We start from the raw sequence: 18,740 nt of genomic DNA, 5'->3' as shown, positions 1-18,740 counted from the left end.
TTGGCCTACAGGGACACAGGTGCCAGTATCACTTTGGTGACTGAAACCTAGTGCACCCTGATCAACACATCATTGGACAACAGTATAAGATTATTGATGTCCATAACTCCACTAAGTTTCTTCCCTTAGCTATAATTCAGTTTAGTTGGGGTGGAGTTACTGTCCCTAAGCAGGTGGTGGTATCACCTAGCTTACCTGTAGACTGTCTCTTAGGTAATGACCTACAGGCCTCAGGTTGGGCTGATGTAGAGTTTTATGCCCATGCAGCCATGCTGGGCATCCCAGAGGAATTGTTCCCTCTCATTTCTACTGAAATGAAAAAGCAAAGGAGAGAAGGCCTGAAAACTCAGGATCCCTCTCCATCAACAGGTAAAAAGGGTATCACAGTATCCCCTAACCACTCTACCATTCAGGATACCATTCCTGTGGTGGGAGAAACCTCTTCTGGGGTGGCACCTGTTCCAAGGGAATCATCAGCTGGCACAGCTGGACTCCCTGAGGTAGAAGTACCTCTCTGTGGGATAACTAACATTGGTGAGAAAAAGAGCACCATTTTAGTTAACATGGAGCATCCCTCCAACCCTCCCAGAGAAACTTTAGTGCAGAACCCCTGCACTGCCTCACAACACTTAGGACAGCATCCCTGCCCTAGTGTGGAGCTCATAGGACAGCATCCCTGCCCTGCTCCAACTCAAGAGAAACAGCATCCCTGTTCTCTCTTCCAGCCATATGGACAAAGTTGTTGCCCAGCTATGGCTTTTCTGAGACAGCATCCCTGTCTGGCATTTCCATCACTACAAATAGGTTCAGTGGACAATTCCCACTGCTCTAAACTAAAACTTACTGATAGAAACTCTGAAAATACATCTTCACATTGTTGCTTAGCTAAAAAACTTCAAACAGGGTGGTTTACATCCCCACAGGGAAGTAACCAAATAGTGGATGATAAAGGGAGTAACCAGTCTAATGCAGAGCTACTCTCTACTTATCACCACTTAGACAATAAAGTCTCAACTGGCCAAGGTTAGCCTTATTGTCCTTCGTTTGGGGGGGGGGGGTTGTGTGAGAAAGTAGCCTCTTTCTAGCCTTGTTACCCCCACTTTTGGCCTGTTTGTGAGTGTATGTCAGGGTGTTTTCACTGTCTCACTGGGATCCTGCTAGCCAGGGCCCAGTGCTCATAGTGAAAACCCTATGTTTTCAGTATGTTTGTTATGTGTCACTGGGACCCTGCTAGTCAGGACCCCAGTGCTCATAAGTTTGTGGCCTATATGTATGTGTTCCCTGTGTGGTGCCTAACTGTCTCACTGAGGCTCTGCTAACCAGAACCTCAGTGGTTATGCTCTCTCTGTACAAATTGTCACTAACAGGCTAGTGACCAATTTTACCAATTTACATTGGCTTACTGGAACACCCTTATAATTCCCTAGTATATGGTACTGAGGTACCCAGGGTATTGGGGTTCCAGGAGATCCCTATGGGCTGCAGCATTTCTTTTGCCACCCATAGGGAGCTCTGACAATTCTTACACAGGCCTGCCACTGCAGCCTGGGTGAAATAACGTCCACGTTATTTCACAGCCATTTTACACTGCACTTAAGTAACTTATAAGTCACCTATATGTCTAACCTTTACCTGGTAAAGGTTAGGTGCAAAGTTACTTAGTGTGAGGGCACCCTGGCAATAGCCAAGGTGCCCCCACATTGTTCAGGGCCAATTCCCTGAACTTTGTGAGTGCGGGGACACCATTACACGCGTGCACTACATATAGGTCAATACCTATATGTAGCTTCACAATGGTAACTCCGAATATGGCCATGTAACATGTCTAAGATCATGGAATTGCCCCCTCTATGCCATCCTGGCATTGTTGGCACAATTCCATGACCCCAGTGGTCTGTAGCACAGACCCTGGTGCTGCCAAACCTGCCTTTCCTGGGGTTTCACTGCAGCTGCTGCTGCTGCCAACCCCTCAGACAGGTTTCTGCCCCCCTGGGGTCAAGCCAGGCTTGTCCCAGGATGGCAGAACAAAGGACTTCCTCTGAGAGAGGGTGTTACACCCTCTCCCTTTGGAAAATGGTGTGAAGGCAGGGGAGGAGTAGCCTCCCCCAGCCTCTGGAAATGCTTTCTTGGGCACAGATGTGCCCAATTCTGCATAAGCCAGTCTACACCGGTTCAGGGGACCCCTTAGCCCTGCTCTGGCGCGAAACTGGACAAAGGAAAGGGGAGTGACCACTCCCCTGACCTGCACCTCCCCAGGGAGGTGTCCAGAGCTCCTCCAGTGTGCTCCAGACCTCTGCCATCTTGGAAACAGAGGTGCTGCTGGCACACTGGACTGCTCTGAGTGGCCAGTGCCACCAGGTGATGTCAGAGACTCCTTCTGATAGGCTCCTTCAGGTGTTAGTAGCCTATCCTCTCTCCTAAGTAGCCAAACCCTCTTTTCTGGCTATTTAGGGTCTCTGTCTCTAGGGAAACTTTAGATAACGAATGCAAGAGCTCATCAGAGTTCCTCTGCATCTCTCTCTTCACCTTCTGCCAAGGAATCGACTGCTGACCGCGCTGGAAGCCTGCAAAACTGCAACAAAGTAGCTAAGACGACTACTGCAACTCTGTAACGCTGATCCTGCCGCCTTCTCAACTGTTTTCCTGGTGGTGCATGCTGTGGGGGTAGTCTGCCTCCTCTCTGCACTAGAAGCTCCGAAGAAATCTCCCGTGGGTCGACGGAATCTTCCCCCTGCAACCGCAGGCACCAAAAAGCTGCATTACCGGTCCCTTGGGTCTCCTCTCAGCATGACGAGTGAGGTCCCTCGAATCCAGCAACTCTATCCAAGTGACTCCCACAGTCCAGTGACTCTTCAGTCCAAGTTTGGTGGAGGTAAGTCCTTGCCTCACCTCGCTAGACTGCATTGCTGGGAACCGCGACTTTTGCAGCTACTCCGGCCCCTGTGCACTTCCGGCGGAAATCCTTTGTGCACAGCCAAGCCTGGGTCCACGGCACTCTAACTTGCATTGCACGACTTTCTAAGTTGGTCTCCGGCGACGTGGGACTCCTTTGTGTAACTTCGGGTGAGCACCATTTCACGCATCCTTGTAGTGCCTGTTTCTGGCACTTCTCAGGGTGCTACCTGCTGCTGAGAGGGCTTCTTGTCTTGCTCAACGTCCCCTCTCTCTCCTGACGCAATTTGCGATATCCTGGTCCTGCCTGGGCCATAGCAGCATCCAAAAACGCTTATGATACTATTTGCAGCTAGCAAGGCTTGTTGGTGATCTTTCGGCGGGAAAACACTTCTGCACGACTTTCCACGGCAAGTGGGATCCGTCCTCCAAAGGGGAAGTCTCTAGCCCTTTTTGTTCCTGCAGAAACCTCAGCTTCTTCTGTCCAGTAGAAGCTTCTTTGCACCCACAGCTGGCATTTCCTGGGCATATGCCCATCTCCGACTTGCTTGTGACTTTTGGACTTGGTCCCCTTGTTCCACAGGTACCCTAGATTGGAAATCCATCGTTGTTGCATTGCTGGTTTGTGTCTTTCCTGCATTATTCCCCTATCACGACTTCTTTGTCCTTTGGGGAACTTCAGTGCACTTTGCACTCACTTTTCAGAGTCTTGGGGTGGGCTATTTTTCTAACCCTCACTATTTTCTAATAGTCCCAGCGACCCTCTACAAGGTCACATAGGTTTGGGGTCCATTCGTGGTTCGCATTCCACTTTTGGAGTATATGGTTTGTGTTGCCCCTATCTCTATGTGTCCCCATTGCATCCTATTGTAACTATTCATTGTTTGCACTGTTTTCTAAGACTATACTGCATATTTTTGGTATTGTGTACATATATATTGTGTATATTTCCTATCCTCTCACTGAGGCTACACTCTAAGATACTTTGGCATATTGTCATAAAAATAAAGTACCTTTATTTTTAGTTTAACTGTGTATTGTGTTTTCTTATGATATTGTGCAAGTGACACTTGTGGTACTGTAGGAGCTTCACTCGTCTCCTAGTTCAGCCTAAGCTGCTCTGCTAAGCTACCATTATCTAACAGCCTATTCTGCTAGACACCCTATACACTAATAAGGGATAACTGGGCCTGGTGCAAGGTGCAAGTACCCCTTGGTACTCACTACAAGCCAGTCCAGCCTCCTACATTGGTTGTGCAGCGGTGGGATAAGTGCTTTGAGACTACTTACCACTCTTGTCATTGTACTTTTCATAAGAGAAAAATATACAAAACAAGTTCAGTGTGTGTACACATAACTAAAAAGTTTTGCATTCCCTCTTTTCACTCTTTTCTAAAAGTGCTGAAAAGTACTTCTAAACTTTCAAAAAGTTCTTAAAAGTTTAAAAAGTTTTTTTTTCTGTCTTTCTAAAAAGTTCTGAAAACTTTTTTCTCTTTTTCTATCACTTTTAACTCTCTCTAAAAATGTCTGGCACAGGCCAAAATGTTGATCTGTCCAAACTTGCATATGATCACCTTAGCTGGAAAGGAGCAAGGAGTCTCTGCATAGAGAGAGGTTTGAGTGTAGGGAAGAATCCTTCCTTGGAATTGTTGCTTAATATGCTTAGAGAACAAGATAAGGCCAAAGGGGCCACATCTGTTGAAAAGGTAGCTAATGGTTCCCAATCTGATCCAGGGACTCCCCCAGGTAAAAGTTCAGGAAAGAAACTTCTTAGCCTTCCCATTACAAGACAGTCTAGCATAGTTGGTACTGAGGTGGAGTCACATCATACAGATGATGTGCTCTCACATTACACTGTCAGCCAAGCTGTTAGGGTGCCCTCTGTAAGGGACAGGTCTCCTTCTGTTCATTCCCATCATACCTCTGTATCTAGAAATGTCCCTCCCACCAACCCTGATGACAGATTGTTAGAAAGGGAACTCAATAAGTTGAGGGTGGAACAAACCAGACTGAAGCTTAAAAAGCAACAGCTGGATTTGGATAGACAGTCTTTAGAAATAGAGAAGGAAAGACAGAAGTTGGGTTTAGATACCCATGGTGGCAGCAGCAGTATTCCCCATAGTCATCCTGTAAAAGAGCATGATTCCAAGAATCTGCACAAGATACTTCCCCCTTATAAGGAGGGGGATGACATTAACAAGTGGTTTGCTGCACTTGAGAGGGCCTGTGTTGTACAGGATGTCCCTCAAAGGCAGTGGGCTGCTATCCTATGGCTATCATTTAGTGGAAAAGGTAGGGATAGGCTCCTTACTGTGAAAAAAAGTGATGCCAATAATGTTACAGTACTTAAGAATGCACTCCTGGATGGTTATGGCTTAACCACTGAACAATACAGGATAAAGTTCAGAGAGACCAAAAAGGAGTCTTCACAAGACTGGGTTGATTTCGTTGACCATTCAGTGAAGGCCTTGGAGGGGTGGTTACATGGCAGTAAAGTTACTGATTATGACAGCCTGTATAACTTGATCCTGAGAGAGCATATTCTTAATAATTGTGTGTCTGATTTGTTACACCAGTACTTGGTGGACTCTGATCTGACCTCTCCCCAAGAATTGGGAAAGAAGGCAGACAAATGGGTCAGAACAAGGGTGAACAGAAAAGTTCATACAGGGGGTGACAAAGAGAACAATAAGAAGAAAGATGGTGAAAAATCTCAAGATAAGTATGGGGATAAGGGTAAAACCAAAGATCCCACTTCAAATCTTAAACACTCTTCAGGGGGTGGGGATAAAACAAATTCTTCCTCTTCTTCTCAACCTACACAATTTAAAAAGCCTTGGTGCTTTGTGTGTAAAAATAGAGGCCATAGGCCAGGGGATAAGTCCTGTCCAGGTAAACCCCCTGAGCCTACCACCACTAATACATCAAGCTCTAGTGCCCCTAGCAGTAGTGGTACTAGTGGTGGGACTGCTGGCAACAGTCAAGTTAAGGGTGTAGTTGGGTTCACTTATGGGTCCATAGTAGAAATGGGGTAGTCAGTCCCAAGACAGTTTCTGTCACACCTAGTGGCATTGGCCTTGCCACACTGGCTGCTTGTCCCCTTACAATGGATAAGTACAGGCAGACACTTTCAATAAATGGTGTTGAGGCCTTGGCCTACAGGGACACAGGTGCCAGTATCACTTTGGTGACTGAAACCTAGTGCACCCTGATCAACACATCATTGGACAACAGTATAAGATTATTGATGTCCATAACTCCACTAAGTTTCTTCCCTTAGCTATAATTCAGTTTAGTTGGGGTGGAGTTACTGTCCCTAAGCAGGTGGTGGTATCACCTAGCTTACCTGTAGACTGTCTCTTAGGTAATGACCTACAGGCCTCAGGTTGGGCTGATGTAGAGTTTTATGCCCATGCAGCCATGCTGGGCATCCCAGAGGAATTGTTCCCTCTCATTTCTACTGAAATGAAAAAGCAAAGGAGAGAAGGCCTGAAAACTCAGGATCCCTCTCCATCAACAGGTAAAAAGGGTATCACAGTATCCCCTAACCACTCTACCATTCAGGATACCATTCCTGTGGTGGGAGAAACCTCTTCTGGGGTGGCACCTGTTCCAAGGGAATCATCAGCTGGCACAGCTGGACTCCCTGAGGTAGAAGTACCTCTCTGTGGGATAACTAACATTGGTGAGAAAAAGAGCACCATTTTAGTTAACATGGAGCATCCCTCCAACCCTCCCAGAGAAACTTTAGTGCAGAACCCCTGCACTGCCTCACAACACTTAGGACAGCATCCCTGCCCTAGTGTGGAGCTCATAGGACAGCATCCCTGCCCTGCTCCAACTCAAGAGAAACAGCATCCCTGTTCTCTCTTCCAGCCATATGGACAAAGTTGTTGCCCAGCTATGGCTTTTCTGAGACAGCATCCCTGTCTGGCATTTCCATCACTACAAATAGGTTCAGTGGACAATTCCCACTGCTCTAAACTAAAACTTACTGATAGAAACTCTGAAAATACATCTTCACATTGTTGCTTAGCTAAAAAACTTCAAACAGGGTGGTTTACATCCCCACAGGGAAGTAACCAAATAGTGGATGATAAAGGGAGTAACCAGTCTAATGCAGAGCTACTCTCTACTTATCACCACTTAGACAATAAAGTCTCAACTGGCCAAGGTTAGCCTTATTGTCCTTCGTTTGGGGGGGGGGGGTTGTGTGAGAAAGTAGCCTCTTTCTAGCCTTGTTACCCCCACTTTTGGCCTGTTTGTGAGTGTATGTCAGGGTGTTTTCACTGTCTCACTGGGATCCTGCTAGCCAGGGCCCAGTGCTCATAGTGAAAACCCTATGTTTTCAGTATGTTTGTTATGTGTCACTGGGACCCTGCTAGTCAGGACCCCAGTGCTCATAAGTTTGTGGCCTATATGTATGTGTTCCCTGTGTGGTGCCTAACTGTCTCACTGAGGCTCTGCTAACCAGAACCTCAGTGGTTATGCTCTCTCTGTACAAATTGTCACTAACAGGCTAGTGACCAATTTTACCAATTTACATTGGCTTACTGGAACACCCTTATAATTCCCTAGTATATGGTACTGAGGTACCCAGGGTATTGGGGTTCCAGGAGATCCCTATGGGCTGCAGCATTTCTTTTGCCACCCATAGGGAGCTCTGACAATTCTTACACAGGCCTGCCACTGCAGCCTGGGTGAAATAACGTCCACGTTATTTCACAGCCATTTTACACTGCACTTAAGTAACTTATAAGTCACCTATATGTCTAACCTTTACCTGGTAAAGGTTAGGTGCAAAGTTACTTAGTGTGAGGGCACCCTGGCACTAGCCAAGGTGCCCCCACATTGTTCAGGGCCAATTCCCTGAACTTTGTGAGTGCGGGGACACCATTACACGCGTGCACTACATATAGGTCAATACCTATATGTAGCTTCACAATGGAAACTCCGAATATGGCCATGTAACATGTCTAAGATCATGGAATTGCCCCCTCTATGCCATCCTGGCATTGTTGGCACAATTCCATGACCCCAGTGGTCTGTAGCACAGACCCTGGTGCTGCCAAACCTGCCTTTCCTGGGGTTTCACTGCAGCTGCTGCTGCTGCCAACCCCTCAGACAGGTTTCTGCCCCCCTGGGGTCAAGCCAGGCTTGTCCCAGGATGGCAGAACAAAGGACTTCCTCTGAGAGAGGGTGTTACACCCTCTCCCTTTGGAAAATGGTGTGAAGGCAGGGGAGGAGTAGCCTCCCCCAGCCTCTGGAAATGCTTTCTTGGGCACAGATGTGCCCAATTCTGCATAAGCCAGTCTACACCGGTTCAGGGGACCCCTTAGCCCTGCTCTGGTGCGAAACTGGACAAAGGAAAGGGGAGTGACCACTCCCCTGACCTGCACCTCCCCTGGGAGGTGTCCAGAGCTCCTCCAGTGTGCTCCAGACCTCTGCCATCTTGGAAACAGAGGTGCTGCTGGCACACTGGACTGCTCTGAGTGGCCAGTGCCACCAGGTGACGTCAGAGACTCCTTCTGATAGGCTCCTTCAGGTGTTAGTAGCCTATCCTCTCTCCTAAGTAGCCAAACCCTCTTTTCTTGCTATTTAGGGTCTCTGTCTCTGGGGAAACTTTAGATAACGAATGCAAGAGCTCATCAGAGTTCCTCTGCATCTCTCTCTTCACCTTCTGCCATGGAATCGACTGCTGACCGCGCTGGAAGCCTGCAAAACTGCAACAAAGTAGCTAAGACGACTACTGCAACTCTGTAACGCTGATCCTGCCGCCTTCTCGACTGTTTTCCTGGTGGTGCATGCTGTGGGGGTAGTCTGCCTCCTCTCTGCACTAGAAGCTCCAAAGAAATCTCCCGTGGGTCGACGGAATCTTCCCCCTGCAACCGCAGGCACCAAAAAGCTGCATTACCGGTCCCTTGGGTCTCCTCTCAGCACGACGAGTGAGGTCCCTCGAATCCAGCAACTCTGTCCAAGTGACTCCCACAGTCCAGTGACTCTTCAGTCCAAGTTTGGTGGAGGTAAGTCCTTGCCTCACCTCGCTAGATTGCATTGCTGGGAACCGTGACTTTTGCAGCTACTCCGGCCCCTGTGCACTTCCGGCAGAAATCCTTTGTGCACAGCCAAGCCTGGGTCCACGGCACTCTAACCTGCATTGCACGACTTTCTAAGTTGGTCTCCGGCGACGTGGGACTCCTTTGTGTAACTTCGGGTGAGCACCATTTCACGCATCCTTGTAATGCCTGTTTCTGGCATTTCTCAGGGTGCTACCTGCTGCTGAGAGGGCTCCTTGTCTTGCTCGACGTCCCCTCTCTCTCCTGACGCAATTTGCGACATCCTGGTCCTTCCTGGGACATAGCAGCATCCAAAAATGCTTACCGCAGGATTTGCAGCTAGCAAGGCTTGTTGGCGGTCTTTCGGCGGGAAAACACTTCTGCACGACTTTCCACGGCGAGTGGGATCCGTCCTCCAAAGGGGAAGTCTCTAGCCCTTTTTGTTCCTGAAGAAACCTCAGCTTCTTCTGTCCAGTAGAAGCTTCTTTGCACCCACAGCTGGCATTTCCTGGGCATATGCCCATCTCCGACTTGCTTGTGACTTTTGGACTTGGTCCCCTTGTTCCACAGGTACCCTAGATTGGAAATCCATCATTGTTGCATTGCTGGTTTGTGTCTTTCCTGCATTATTCCCCTATCACAACTTCTTTGTCCTTTGGGGAACTTCAGTGCACTTTGCACTCACTTTTCAGGGTGTTGGGGTGGGCTATTTTTCTAACCCTCACTATTTTCTAATAGTCCCAGCGACCCTCTACAAGGTCACATAGGTTTGGGGTCCATTCGTGGTTCACATTCCACTTTTGGAGTATATCGTTTGTGTTGCCCCTATCCCTATGTGCCCCCATTGCATCCTATTGTAACTATACATTGTTTGCACTGATTTCTAAGACTATACTGCATATTTTTGGTATTGTGTACATATATCTTGTGTATATTTCCTATCCTCTCACTGAGGGTACACTCTAAGATACTTTGGCATATTGTCATAAAAATAAAGTACCTTTATTTTTAGTTTAACTGTGTATTGTGTTTTCTTATGATATTGTGCAAGTGACACTTGTGGTACTGTAGGAGCTTCACTCGTCTCCTAGTTCAGCCTAAGCTGCTCTGCTAAGCTACCATTATCTATCAGCCTATGCTGCTAGACACCCTATACACTAATAAGGGATAACTGGGCCTGGTGCAAGGTGCAAGTACCCCTTGGTACTCACTACAAGCCAGTCCAGCCTCCTACAGTATTCCTTTCCATGAGTACTAAAACTCTCTGTTTTGGTAGCCCATGATATTTTCCAAATACCCTCTTCCTATGCTGTATATCGCGGGTGGGAGCTGAAGATAGAGGGGTGGTTGGGTGTGTGTTTTAGGCAAAGACACATATTACAAGGAGCGGGTAAAGGGTGAGGTATTTACAGATCATGTCAATAACTTAGGGCCCCATATATATATTGACGTTGGCCCTGTTGTTCCGTCAGGTGGGCGGAATGTATTACTCCACCACCTTGGTGGAGGAACTGCCTGCTGAATTTATAAATGACAGGCATGCTGGCAGTCATTTATAATGTATTGGCAGAAACTGTCAATGCTCCAAGCTGTTTGGTGCAGGGCTCCGTCAACGTAATGAAGCCCTGCACCAAAGGATTTATTTTTTATTTTCAAAAAGAAAATCGTGGGACTGGATTTTCTTTCGCAAAATAAAAAACAAAATGCCCCCTCCCCCCTGTCATGGGAGTCATTTCTCATGGTGAGGAGGGTATCATTTATTTTCCTGCCCCTCCCTGACAGGTTTGCTCAGCGGTGCTGGACAGTAAAACAGTGGCTATTTGTCAGCCAACCCTAATTGGCTGGGCAGACATATATACATTTCTCCGGAGCTACTCTGTCAGAGATTTGAGTAGACGGTCACAGAGTAGTCACCGTTGTAACCAAACCTATGATCCACCTGCACCTAAATCGGGCAGCTAGACCACTATGTTGGCAGGAAACACACTGCATCCTTACAGCCAACATATAAATCAGTCCCTTCATTCTTTGGAATTACTCTCCGTGTAAAAACCCTGGTTTGCCGAAGGATCAGAATTCATCCCGGTGCCATTATTAGGACCAGAGTAGGGGCAAGAGTAAATCGAGTAGGCCTGATGCGCCTAACCTGTCATAAAATATAATAATTCTAACCTTCCCCTCTCCCCTCTTTCCGTTCCCTCGTCATATTGATTTGGGCTGAAGGGCTTTTTAATGAGGCTGTCTCCTTTAACTTTTGTATTTAGTGCTCGCTTGTTTCCCTTATTGGTATCTTGCTCGTTTTTGTGATTTGTTCTCTCGCAGCTAAGGTTCAGAACAAAAAGTAACTCAGTCTTCCCTCTGAGTGATCACTGCCATCTGTTAACAGACTGGCGTATGGCTTTTCCCTTCAACAGAAAAGACTGCTGCTCGCCTGTCAGTGAAGGAGAAAGGGCGCTGTGACCACTGATCATTGTGCTCGCATGTGAGAGCTGCCTCCTCCTTCATGGTGGCAGCATGGAGCTGCAGGGTCCCATGATATCACTCGCAAAATGAAAATCCCCATCTCTGAATACAGTGCTTGTCCATTCAGCAATGTAGATGCCACCTAAATGTGTTTTTCAGTACATGGGTTTCTGTCAATTGAACCAAAAATCAGACGTTTGGCGAAAAGCAGAAACCAATGCAAAAAGATGCTGCTGCGTGGCATCAGAGATTAGGTGATGGAGCAGCCAGACAGCAGAGGGGCCGAGCAGGGGCACACTCATCAAAGCTCCAGTGCTGCTTTATTTATGGTTTTACAGGGCAGGTGCTAGTAGGGAAGGCTGGGAAGTGATTCATTGGTCACTATTATTTGTGTCCCTATTTCTGCATCTTCAGCATTGTAACAAGTCCTCCTGATCTCCAGCACCGAAGTCGGAGGAATGCCACACCGCAGCTCTCCATTCCCATGCATGTCACGCCTGCGGGGCTTGGGTTCTGGCACGCCTATGACGTATATCTACAAAGCATGGGATCCTGCAGGGTGTCACGCAGGCATATTGTCTTAGTGGACCTTCAAGTTGAATAGGGGTGGGCATGCCACCTTTTAGTTCCCCACCCCACAAAGGTATGGCTTCTGCTGCGCTAAGGGTCCTGGAAAGCCTAAAGCTAATCGAGGGTTGGGTTATGAGGGCGCTTAGCTCCCATTGGGTGTCATGGTGAACGCATGGATGCTGAATTTCGGATCCCGGCACCCTATTGGGATTATGCCTGCCGAATCGGGGACCCAAGAGACAGTATGCCTGCTGAACAGCCTTCCTATTTTGCTGGAGGTGGAGACGAGATGCAGCTCTGCTCCACACACCCAGCTGCAGACTTAGAACCCGGATTTCTAGGCCACATCACCTTGCACACTACACATGAGCTGCACAAAAAGGCCTTTGAGGTTCCCTTGTTTGTATACATGGTAAATGGGACAAGGGAGCTGCCATCATAGTGTTTTTCAAAAGCTGCTTTATGGATACTTTTCACATTTGTGAGGAGTAATGGGAACAGCTAAAGCGAAGGGTCCCCGACCCAGCAGGCCCTCAGTCGTTACACTAGGGTGATCGAGTGAATGGGTATTCACCCCTGGAGACAGCGCAAGACCAGGTGGTCACAACCTTCCAAGTATACCCAGTTTGCCTCGTAAATATGAAACAATCATAGCCATGTGTGAATGAACACCACACTGGTGAACCCACCGAATATGTTTATGTTTATTGTTAAAGATCCCAAAGCATGTTTGTTCATAGGTGCCGCCCCAACCAGCAATCCGCTATGGACCAGCAAATCTTCAGCACCAGACTGTGGGAGGCTTTCCCAAAGAATGTAAAGCTCGATTTATAAATTACACAGCATGCAATCAGTCGGTATTTGGTTTATGCTTATCTTATTTGAGTTAAATTAGTTCTGTGACTAGCATTTCTCTACACGTTTCCCGAAAACGATTTCCCTTCATCAGGAGCTCAATTAGGAACCTATAAACCACATAATGGTGCCAGTTTTTAATAAACAATTTATTGGAATTTTAGAACAATTGTCAAGTATTAAACATTGTATAAGATGACATACCTCAATATTAACAGAGGCAGATTTAAATATTACCACCTAAGCTCGTCTGCCTCATCACTGTCCACAGTGCACAGGACTGCCAGCCATTCTCCTCAAGCACTCTTTTCTGGTTCAACATCTGATCTGATGTCTGGGTATCAACTCCGCTGTTCCAGTCCAGAGGATTACAGTGACCTGGGTGACCCCCAGAGTTCAAGAAAAGGTCTTAGAGGAACTTTCTTTATGTTCACTTATTCCGCTCTTTATCTTTCTTATCAAAAGAGACATGGCCAATCCTGTTACTCATTAATATCAAACCGACTCCTTATGCACAAAAACATTGTGAGGAATGTCTGGGAGGAAACCAATAACTGTGTTTACTTGCAAATTTAAAATAGGAGGTACCGTCCTCTGGAAAGTTTTGTGTAACTAGAATATAAAAACGTTTATACCCACTGATTTTGGATGTTGGAAAATACACATTGGAATTCATATAAAAATAGACAGATAGACACTGAAAATAAGAAACTCTAGTCATGTACTCCTTTGAACAGAACGTTCTCTCTGCGTTGTGTCAACTCTCACATCTCCTTGTTTTTTGTCTTCCCTTCTTTACAGTTCTTGGCATTTGACACTCAGCTTCTGATGGGGAATCGCCGGTATTCCATCAGTCCAGAGGAGTACATATTCGGAGCCCTCAATATTTACCTGGACATCGTCTACATTTTCTCCTTCTTCCTTCAGATCTTTGGCTCTAATCGCGAGTGACCTCCGCATCCCATATTTTCTCTCTTCTGAGTCTGAAGAAACAAAGAAACAAAAAAATGAGGAAAAACACAAAAAATAATGTTCCTTAAGGCAGCTTCATCAGTTTCTGTTTGTGTAAGAGGACCCACGATCATTGTCCATGGTAGGGATTTAATCAGCAATATATTTTCCACCATATCTTCCCTGATGCTCCTTATCTATGCTTCTGGCTTTTTACAACAGGAGGTTTCCTAGAATTGTACAAATGCAACTTTATTCGCCCCCTTAAACAGTCATTTCCTCCACACCCACACAGCACGATTGGGCAGACATACGTGGTCAGTGCACAGATTTCTAACCTGGGATTGTTTCCTTAAACTTGCAGCCTTGCCAGTCCCATCATCTATCGAGACCATCAGGGGGATTTCACTATCACGACTGGATTAGATGGCTCCTAGGAAAATTAGTACAAAAATAGGGCAAAGAATAGGGGTCCCTATAATTAGACACAGATCTCATCAATGCCTCAAAAATCAGAATGTGAATCCTCACACAGGCACCACCTACCACAGTGGGCGGAATGTGTCACATGTCTCCACTCAAGGTCCTGCTTCCCAATTTGTAGAACTTGCAGGAATGAGCACTTCAGGGTTTGGTAGGTGCCTCCATGTGAAAACAGCAGCATGTGCTGGCTTTGTTGTAGGAGAACTATAGTATGCTGCTTATCTCCACCAGCATGCTCACATTGAATACACATCATCACAACTGCATATCGATATTTACATCCATGAATTCTGGGAGCCTGGGTCATGAAGATGGCTCATGCAGCAGATTGCATAATGTGCTTGGACATGCCTAGCTTAAAACTCCCACCTTATACCATATTCACTACGATTTACATACAAGGGGAGCTAGAGGTGCATGGGACATCTTCAGAATGGGTGTTGTGAGCAAATCATTGGAATTCTTCTTGCACATGAACAACTCATTGGTGAACAAGCCTTATCCAGACATGCCCCACAGATAACGTTGCTAATGTGCTCAATTATAGCTGGTATAAATAGTTACTCTGGATAAAGTCTAAGGCCCATATTTATACTTTTTTTAGCGCCGCATTTGCGTAATTTTTTTACGCAAAAGCTGCGCAAACTTACAAAATACAATTGTATTTTGTTAATTTGCGCTACTTTCGCGTCAAAAGGCGGTGCAAATGAGGCGCTAAAAAAGTATAAATATGGGCCTAATTTTCTCCAAAGGAAAACTTTGTGAATTGGACTGGGGTGGCTGAATTTAATGTAGATGTGCTTTCATTTATTGGGTTGCATGGATACAGTTGATTTGGCTTGAAAAGAAACAGTCTGCAAATTTAGTAATCAGTAGGTGATGTCTAGAACTTCAAAGGTTTGCAATAGGGGGAATTATTTGAGTTGTATCATTATACATTTCGAGTGTTTACTGTAGCTGCGTGTTGGACTTTTGGTGTAATTAGTGTATTGTCCAGTCTGTGTGTATTTGTCTCTTGGTGTTCTTTTCATAGATGTGTATTTTCGTGTTGATCGTGTACACAGGCGTTTTAAGGTATCAGTATTGCCTGGAGGATACATAGTTTGAAAGGGAAGATAAGATGAATAACTCAAATGGTAAAATGTATAAACTTATTTGGTTGTGCAGTTCTTAGCAGGGTAGATTTGTACAACTTAACATCTGTAAATATTGCATGTGCCATGTGCCCGCGTGTGCACACAAACACGCGCACACACACACTCACACATTGGCGCTTAGAGAGATTCTATTCTTCTGACTGAATGATGTATGAATTAAAAAATCTCTGCAGGGCTCTAAAGCTTTCACGGCCAAAAAAAGATTACACAAACCTAAAGTTATAATTACATCCATATATTCATATATATATGAAATATGTAAAAACTCCACACTAAGCCCTGATGCCGCCCAGTCCAAGCGATGGCAGTTCGTGTATGGGTCAGGCTCCCGATACTATGAAATGCCACAAATCCTCTGACGTGCTCATCAAGGAAACACGAACTCCGCAGCATATTGAAAAACGTGATTTTAATTGGTCTTCATGCTCTCAACAGGCGTTGTATGCCAAAACACGTTGGGAGTGTCCCCAGGATGCCTGTTCAGCGCATGAAGACCAATTAAAATCATGTTTTTCAATACGTTGTGTAGTTTGTGTTTCCTTAATGAACATGTCGGAGGATTTGTGGCATTTTATGTATATACACACACACACACACACACAGGTTGAAGAATTTATATTTGTTAAATTGCATATATTTATATAAAGGAGTGTAAAGGTATTTTTTACACTATTAATGTGGTGTATCTATCTATATACACGTGGAACTACATAGTTATTTATTCCAACGTACATGAATATGAATACATAGCATAGACTTATATTTTATACATATCTATTTCTGATCAGGTGAATCTGATGTGGACTATTTATATGAAGATGTGATGCATGGATCATAAAAGTTGCATAGATGAGGTGCCCCTATCTGATGTATGGCTTACTCATGTGCAGCTCAACATTTCATTCAATATTGCATATTAAAATGTCCTCCTTCAGAGCCGCCACCACTATCCACCACCAAAGCATAAAGAACGCAAATAAAAACGCACTCCTGGAACGCATCAACTCCTCCACACACAACACAAAAGAACTCTTCATGGTTATCAACGAATTCACCAATTCCCCTTCCAAAGACACCAGAATTCCCCCATCGCAAGATCTCTGTGACAAATTCGCCACCGTCTTCCACTGCAACATCAAGGACAGTTTCCTCCTGGAGAACCAGTTCAACGTCAGAACCGATGACCGACCCACCCCCACGGAATCCACCCAAACCGTCCACAGTTGGTCCACTCTCACCACTGAGGAAACAGAAAGCATCATGATCAGGACTGACTCCGGAGCCCCCACAGACCCTTGACCTCACCACATCTATATGAGAGCCAGCACTCCCATCGCCCCTGAGCTTCGCAAGACAATGAACTGCTCCATCAACACAGCCACTTTCCCCGAAGACTGGAAACACGAAGAGGTACGCCCCCTTCTGAAGAAACCTTCAGGTGACCCATCAGAGTTAAAGAATTTCCAGCACACCTCACTGTTACCCTACCCAGCCAAAGTATTGGAAAAGGCCATCAACTCACAGCTGCGACAATTAATCGAGGACAACAACTCACTGGACGTCTCCCAGTCTGGGTTCTGCAGAAACCACAGCACGGAGACATCCGCACACTCCTAGACTGTGGCCATACCACAGCACTCATACTCCTCAACCTCTCAACAGCCTTCAACACAGTCTCCCACAGCATTTTATGCACCAGACTCGACAATGCAGGAATCCCCGGAAAAGTCCTGCAATGGATCCACTCCTTCATCTCCGGAAAAAGACAAAGAGTCAGGCTCCCACCATACACATCCGAACCTACAGACGTCAGCTATAGAGTTCTTCAGGGATCCTCCCTGAACCCAACACTCTTCAACATATACATGGCCCCATTCGCAGACATTGTCAAAGGCCACGGAATGAACATTGTCCCGTACGCCGATGACACACAACTCATCATATCCCTCACTGAAAACCCGGAGGAGGCCAAGAGGAACTTCCACACATGGATGGACGCTGTTGCCGCCTGAATAAGAGAGAGCTGCCTCAACTCAGACAAGACCGAGCTCATCATCTTCGAAAACTTCACCTCAGCCCTGGATGACTCCTGGTGGCCCACATCTCTCAGCGCCCACATTATCCGAGCAACCTAGGAATCATCCTCAACTCCTCCCTATCAATGACTTGACAGGTAAGCACTGTCACCTCCCCCTCATGGCACACCCTCCGCCGACTCCGAAAGATTTTCAAATGGATCCCAATAAACTGCCGCAGGACAGTCACCCACCCCTTAGTCACAAGCAGGCTCGACTTCGGCAACGCACTCTACGCCGGCACCACAACAAAAACATCAGAACGCTACAACTCATCCAAAACACCGCCGCTAGACTCGTCATGGTCCTCCCCCTCCAGGAACATATATCTCAGCACCTGAGGACCCTCCACTGGCTCCTGGTGGAGAAACAAATCATCTTCAAGTTACACACCCACACCTACAACGCCATTCACATCATCAGACCGACCTACATAACCACAGTGTCTCCTTCCACAAATCGGCAAGACCCCTCCGCTCTGCCCAGTAACCACTGGCCACCATCCCCACATACGGAAAACCACCATCGGAGGAAAGTCATTCCCCTACCTCGCAGCAAAGAGCTGGAACATCCTATCCCTGCAGCTTAGACAAAGCCCATCGCTCACCATCTTCAGGAAGAACCTCAAGATGTGGCTCTTTGGCTGAGGCTGTGTCTGCTGCACGCCCCATGCCTTGAGAACCTCAGGGGTGAGTAGTTGCGCTCTACAAATACTCATTGGTTGATTGACTCAAAGATTGTTGTTGAAAAAAAAGATTGTCCAACATGGCTCCCTGAAAGCCTTAGAAAGAGCATGCCCTATTTGGCACTTGATTCAGAGATGTGCTGTGTTCTTGTATTGCAGGTAAAATGGCAAGAATTTTTCAGACAGTATTCGCTATTTGAAAATTCTCACAGTGTCTCAGTTGTGAACCCATTCATGTAGTCTCACTTGAAGTTTGGCAATACCACTTATTTAGGTCTCTCAGCTACAATTACTTTAGGACCAGGGCTAGATGTACAATCATAAGAGGTTACAACTCACAATTTGCGAATTTTAGCAATTCACAAATTGCGAGCCTCAACTCTAATGTGCAACAGTGTCTGAGACACTGTTTGCGATTCCCAAATGGGTCGCAAGGGACTTGCCTCATTAATATTCATGAGGCAGGTCGCAATTCAGGACCAATTGAGAATGGCCGCACTCACAGGGATGGTGGCCTGCTGTGTCAGCAGACCACCATGTCTGTGACTGCTTT

At 46.3% G+C, this 18,740-nt stretch overlaps 1 protein-coding gene across 1 annotated transcript in view; it reads left to right on the top strand.

Annotated features, from left to right (window-relative positions):
* Nucleotides 1-16,385, top strand: part of FAIM2 (Fas apoptotic inhibitory molecule 2) — a 195,866-nt gene extending 179,481 nt beyond the window's left edge. The window contains exon 12 of the mRNA XM_069230667.1: nucleotides 13,638-16,385. Within this exon, the coding sequence (XP_069086768.1) occupies nucleotides 13,638-13,787 (150 nt within the window). The 3' untranslated portion in view covers nucleotides 13,788-16,385. The remainder of the gene's footprint in view (nucleotides 1-13,637) is intronic.
* The last annotated feature ends 2,355 nt before the right edge of the window (nucleotides 16,386-18,740 follow it).

The sequence above is a fragment of the Pleurodeles waltl genome, chromosome 4_2 (genome assembly GCF_031143425.1).
Source record: "Pleurodeles waltl isolate 20211129_DDA chromosome 4_2, aPleWal1.hap1.20221129, whole genome shotgun sequence".
Classification (NCBI taxonomy): Eukaryota; Metazoa; Chordata; class Amphibia; order Caudata; family Salamandridae; genus Pleurodeles; species Pleurodeles waltl.
The sequence above is the reverse complement of the archived record's forward strand: the minus strand, read 5'-3'. Positions and strand labels throughout refer to the sequence as shown.